The following is a 6,686-nucleotide window of genomic DNA, read 5'->3' as shown; positions in this document are numbered from 1 at the left end:
ATGAAGCCCTTGGAACAGGAGAACTGTCAAAAGATATTAGTTTGCTTCCTTTCCCTTTTTCCCCTTTAATTTGATTTAGCAGTTTACAGAATTGCAACACCAATCTGGTTCAATAAGAAGACTTAATGCAGCCAGCTGATGTATTCCAGCCTTGTTTTTGTTTCATTTCTATTCTCACAAAATATTATAAACAAGCCCTTAGTATTTCAGTACATACCAGAATACACTTACCAACAATCTTTAAAGAAAAAAAAACTAAAAACTTACTCTTTATCTCATAAGGAAAACTATGTCTCAATGGTGGACTAATACTGTTTTTGAGAAAGACTTTAGATTATTTGAGGTTTATAGCCTCTAAAGTAGTTTGAAAAATTAAATTATTGACAAAATTATATGTAACCTGTAGGTTAGGGAAGAAACGAGCCAAAGGTAACAACATTTTCAAAAGAGGCAGTGGCCTTCATTCATTAACATCCTAGGAAAATGCTTTATGGTATTATTCCTGTTTGTCAACATTGCAACCATCCAGGAAAGCTTGTGGAGAAGAGTAAATGGCGCCAGCACACAGGAAATAAACTCATTGAAAACTAGGTCCTTGATCAAGACAACACTGACAGACAGCAAAGGGAGTTCAGCAGTACATACAACCTACTAGGAAAAAGAATAGAAAATCATGGAGGTGATATAAACTCCCAACCTGACGTTGTTGATGGGCCTCCATGAACCCAAATGGTAGGGAAATGGCTTATTAAGGGTTTATTCAGAAACACATTTTGAGATTATGATTTGAAATGAACCAAAGACTTCAACATGAAACTAATAAGTTACTACAGCTAATATTCTTAGGGAGACAATATTTCCCACTGCTTCGGAATTTAAACACAGCCAGTCAGGAGTGTAAGTTTATATGACCTATGCTGAAAGCTAAAATCAAATTTCAGATACCAAAGATAGCTAAGAGAACCCCTGTAATTGAAAACTCCCAATCTTTCCCTTATCCAGAGTCCCTTCATTTGGCAAGATGAGCCTGGTGCCAAAGATCTGGTGCACTGTCTCTTGCCTGACTCTATAAAGTGTTGCCAAACCAGGCTTGTTTTATACCCTGGCAATCACATACAATGAGTAAGCCACTGAAAGGATGGATTTACCAAAGAAACATTTCCTTCAAGCACTAGCCTATCAGGTGCTTGGTGGCTCATGCCTGAGGATCATGGTTCAAAGCCAGCCCAGGAAGGAAAAATCTGAGACTCTTGTCTCCAATCAACTACTACAAGCTGGAACCATAGCTGTGACTCAACTGGTAGAGCACTAGCATTGAATGAAAAGAGCTCAGGGACAGTGCCCAGGCCCTGAGTGCAATCCCCAAGACAGGCACGCGTACATGCGCGCACACACACACACACACACACACACACACACACACACACACTAAATAAACAAATATCATAGCTTGTAGAGATAAAGAGTATTTCTCAAATTCACTTCCTTAAGGATAGAGTTGGATGTATTCATAATCTAAGGCAGGAGGAAAGCTGTTTGGAAGTTAGTACAGGTAGGTAAAGTAGCATGTTTATTCAGAAAATAAGTAAAAACAACTCTGGAGGGTTAATTCAAATGTCCCTTTGGCTCCAATAATGTCAAATAGAATTCAGCAATACATAAAAAAAAAAATCATTCATCACTACCAAATGACGAATAGTCCATTCCAGGAACACAAAACATCAGTAATACACAATCAACATATTCTACCAGCTAACAGTCTATAGTAAAACAATGTGGTCATATAAACTATACAGAAAATATATTACATATTGACTTATTTTTCCCATTTTTGATTAACAAAATGACTGTCTATATTTATGGGCAAAATGTATTTGTTCAGTACATGTATCTGATGCACAGGCATAGCAGGACAAAAGTCTAAAGGAAACAAGGTGAAAAAACAAACACAAATGAGTTGGAGCTAAGTAGACAGCACCAGATACATTAGCAAACAGAGAAACACCGCCAGTGACAGAATCTGTGGGATCCCTGGGCAGTCTGGTTCTCAGACAAGGATAATTAGCACCCATGGGCTCCTGTGAGCACAGCCTCACGCTGGCTATATTGCATACCTTCCCTAAACACATCCCAATCATTTCATTTACTCAACGTCTAGGGTAGGGAATGGTCTCTAATGAGACCCAGTGAACCCCAGTATGTCTGGCTGTGCTATCTTATTTAAAGCCCTCAGCATCTGTCTTACACTTTGAGGGGAAACTCCAAATTTTTTTTTATTTTTTATTATCTTTAAGTAGTTCTTCAATGGGGTTTCAATTCAATGTGTTCACTTATTTATTTATTTTCCAACAAGATAGGTATTTAATTCAAGAAGAAAAAAAATGGCAAACTGGAACATGTCCACATGTGCTGTAAGAGCATTCAGCACCCATCTGATTGATTTCTTAAAATTAAAACAATACATTGAATCTGACATGGCACTAAAATTATGTGTGATTTTACAGAATACATATGAACCCTTACAGAATATTACAGAAACATATGTATGTGAAACCTTAATCTGTTTGCATGAGAAATGAAGTAACAAAACACATAGACATTGGAAATTTCATTGTAGCAATAGGTTACTCCCATAACCATTAATAATCTACTTTTTGTTGTCGAGCACCATTGACTCATGCCTGTAAGCCTAGCTACTAAGGAGGTTGAGATGTGAGGGTCATGGTTCAAAGCCTGCCAAGGTCAACATACTAATTAATGAGTAGAGGGCATTGCAATAAACTGATTTCTTTCTTTCTTTCTTTTTTTTTAGTCTCAAAGCCACCATTTGAACCACAACTCCATTTCAGCCTCTTTAATGTTTAATTAGAGATGAGAGTCTCATGAACTTTTCTGCCCAGGCTGACTTTGAATGGCAATCCTCAGATCTCAGCCTCCTGAGTAGCTAGGATTATAGGTGTAAGCTCCTGGGACTCAGCTCACAATCAGTTTCTTAACAGGACTCATGCTGTCCCCTGGCAGTCTTTCTGTGTTACCCTTTCTGTTTCCATCCAAACTGGCCCATCATCCCCAATAAACTCATTTGCCTGGAAGTCTCTTAACAGCAGGGCATTGCTTATGATGGTCATAGCACATTTCCCTCCCACTTTACCTGCCCCCCCGTACTCATCCTTCAGTTCTTACATTGCCTCCCTTGTTAAACCTTCGTTGATGGCCTTGTGCTGCCCTCCCGCCTTCCATTACTTTCCCTTTCTCTGTGTCTCCCAATAGCTTGCTCTTTCAGATTAGAGTCATCTGGCTCCTTTCCTCTGCTCTCAACTCCAAGGGCCCTGGTGTACAAACACCAGTGGCAGCAAGTTGGACTTTCTAGTTCACAAGTGCTTCTTCCTTTATCTTTGTTTCTTGTCTGTCCTCAGCATCTAACCCACTGATGGGTAATAATAAACACTTTCTGATCTTGGTTGTCACCGAGTACTATGTTCTCTGTGTGTATTCAACTCTAGTTTTCCTCTGGGGCTTATTTGCCTCCCGCTACAGGTTCTTTTAACTTGAATTTGCTCAATCGTGAAATGAGGGTTATGGTGAGGATCACACAAAATAATGAACATAAACCCTTCATTGCAGTTCCTGGCACATAGCATTTGATTCACAGTTAATTATTTTATCCCCGTTGCTGTCCCCTCATGCCTGTGAGGTGAAATCTGCCTTACCTAATTGCACCATTCCCCTGCCCATCCCCTCTACCTGTCTATGGAAAACACCTGAGCACCGACAACTAAAGGCTCCAGCTGTACTTCCTTGCTATTGGGCCTATTGACTGAAGCATATTCTAGGATGAGACCTAGAATTTATCCAGGAACTTTGGAAAATTCACACACACACACACACACACACACACACACACACACACACACACACCCCACATCGATTTTTGAATGCTATATACCACTAGCCTCTTTACTGAGTCCCTCCTTAGAGCTACTGTCCTGACCAAGCTACCATATGTAGAAAATCTCACTGGTAGCCAACCTCAAAGCTGATTGTCCTAGATGGATATTTTCAGTGAATGGTTTCTATAATCCCTAAGGCTTGCTATGGCATTCTGTTTTGAAGATGCATTAAAGAAGGTTCAATGTACCATGTGAAATTATGCCTTTTTCTTTTGTCTTTCTTCCCCATAGTTTTACACTTGATGTTACTGTAACTGATTTTGTTACCCTGGGTATTGTATATATGTTTATCAGAACTAGGGAAGGGAAAGGGAACACCAAAATGGAGAGACAAATGGTAAAAAGCAAACCAATGCAACAGCAATACTTAGAAGGCAATATGCTGTAAACTAACTGTACAGTTGAGGGGGGCAAGGGAGTTGGGGAGGGAGGAAAGTGGGAGAAAAATGAGGAAGGAGGTAACAAGTTTGATATGAAATGTACTCACTGCCTTACATATTAAACTGTAACCCCTCTGTACTTCACTTTTACAATAAAGAAATAGAGAGAGAGAAAAAATGTACTCACTACCTTACATATGAAACTGCAACCCCTCTGTACACCACTTTGATAATTAATTAATTAATTATTTTTTTAGAAAGAAGGGCTACAGGTTTGAGGTTTTTTTTCAAATTTTTAACATTCTTTATTGACTTAGGGGCCAAACAAGGCAGCATCTGGTGAGTTAAGAAAGGCACCTTGTTGAAAAGAATACATCACAGTGCTGTCGAGAGATCCCGGTCACAGGATTTGAGGATGGAAAGGACAATCTTTGGATGATATAGTTTAGGACACTTGCTCATTTGTTGTTCTGCTTTTCTTCACAGTCTTGGGGATCATTACAGGTCCTTGCACACGCTAGGCAAGTCCTCTGCCTCTGAGCTACACTCTAGCCCTTATTTGTTTAAAAAGGTTGCTTCACACACCATGATAAAATTCAGTAAGACTTGAGGCGGCTGCTGAGAGCTATGTCAAGAGAGCAGGTAGACTGGCAAGTCAGGGGACAGGAGTGGAACTGGTCTCTTGCCCCTCATAATTTTAGTAAACTTGATTTGCTGAGCCATCACCTGCACAAACACATCCTTTATCTTTTGCAAATGTAGAGATGATATTTGGATCATATGATGTCCATAGTCAAATGCTCCCTGTTCGGAGCTATAGGACAGGCAAGACCACAGTCTCATTTTCTGTGTTCTTGGTGGAGCAGTCCATGAGGTTCTGATTTTAAGAGCATTGGCTTTAAAAACATTTGTCACCAGTCCAGAGTAAACAAACCCTAATTGCTTATAATACTGTATCTTCCTATTTGTATCCAGCCCCTCCAATCACAGTGTTTAAAAAAATTAATCTTTCTTTATACTTTTAAAACTCTCATCCATGTGTAAGAAAACCCCATTCACTACAGCAGCACTGCTCTTCCAAATTATCTCTGAGTCCCTCACCACCCCTCCCCTTTCCCCCCGAGCACCCTTCCCTTCTACTCAGCACCTAAGAGCAGGGATCACGCCGCGGGGTGGTGAGCAGTGGTGCAGTCTTGCCTGGCCTTCTGCTACTAAGATGTGGCTTTGGAGAAGGCTGCTAGGATGCTGGCAAACACGACATCTGGAGTCTGAGATGCATCAACAGCAGAGTGGATTGCCCGTTTACTGTAGTATTCCACAAGAGGGGTGGTCTGAGTGTGGTAAGCCTCCAAGCGGATCTTCAAGGCCTTCTCATTATCATCCGATGGCCGGATCAGGGGTTCCCCAGTGATGTCATCTTTCATGGGCTCTTTTGGGGGGTTGAACTCCTCGTGGTAGGACCGGCCACTCTTGGGATGAATCAGCCTTCCAGTGATTCTCCAGATCAGCAGGGAGTCTGGGATGCAGAACTCAATCACGGAATCAAACTTCTCTTTCCTCTTCTCCATGAGGTCATCAAGCATTTCAGCCTGCCTCACAGTCCGAGGGAAGCCGTCTAGAAGGAAGCCATTTTTGCATGAAGGGGTCTCCAAATTCTTCTCAATAAGTTCCACTACCATCTCATCACTCACCAGCTTCCCATCATCCATAGTTGCCTTCAGCTTTTTCCCTAGTTCAGGGCCAGAAGCCACCATGGCCCTCAGCATATCACCAGTGGCCAAATGACAGACACAGAAGTTCTCGGCCAGTTTGGGTGCCTGGGTACCTTTGCCAGCTCCGGGAGGCCCCAATAGTACCGCCCGAATGCCTTTAGGATAATTCGGTTTGGGATCGGTCGCTAACGCGGTGGGAGCCATGTCCGCCAAAACCTCTCACGGCCACCCGCCAAGCACACCTCCCAGGTCCAGCGCTTCTCAGGTTTGAGGAGTTGTTAGTTCAGTGATAGAGTACTTGCCTAGCATGTGTGAGGCCCTAAGCTCAAACCCCAGCACTAAAAAGAAAGGGAAGGACAATGCACGGAAGAGATTCAGGTCTCCAATCCATATCACAGTAGCAGATGACTGAGAATAAATTCCTTAATATCTGTCTACCTCAGTTCCCTTATTACTAAACTGAGGATTGCATAGATCATCATCATGTTCCATTGACGCTAAAAATGTTCTTCAATTCTATAATTCTGTGCTTAGGTGATGTTTCAGTCTGGATCCTAACCCCACCCTTACTCTCTCCCCGAAACAAAAAGTAGATGGCATACTCAGGAAAATTTAACAAGAGCCAAAGATATGTGTGGAGTATA

General features: G+C 41.5%; 1 protein-coding gene across 1 annotated transcript; it reads right to left on the bottom strand.

Moving 5' to 3' along the window:
• Positions 1-5,330: 5,330 nt before the first annotated feature.
• On the bottom strand, positions 5,331-6,297 carry LOC125356567 (adenylate kinase 2, mitochondrial-like). Its single transcript, XM_048353139.1, has one exon. It carries the CDS (start codon positions 6,244-6,246, stop codon positions 5,542-5,544), a length of 705 nt encoding a protein of 234 aa, XP_048209096.1. The 5' UTR covers positions 6,247-6,297; the 3' UTR covers positions 5,331-5,541.
• Positions 6,298-6,686: the final 389 nt, after the last annotated feature.

Source organism: Perognathus longimembris, chromosome 8 (assembly GCF_023159225.1).
Source record: "Perognathus longimembris pacificus isolate PPM17 chromosome 8, ASM2315922v1, whole genome shotgun sequence".
NCBI lineage: Eukaryota > Metazoa > Chordata > Mammalia > Rodentia > Heteromyidae > Perognathus > Perognathus longimembris.
This window is presented reverse-complemented; position numbering and strand designations above follow the sequence as displayed.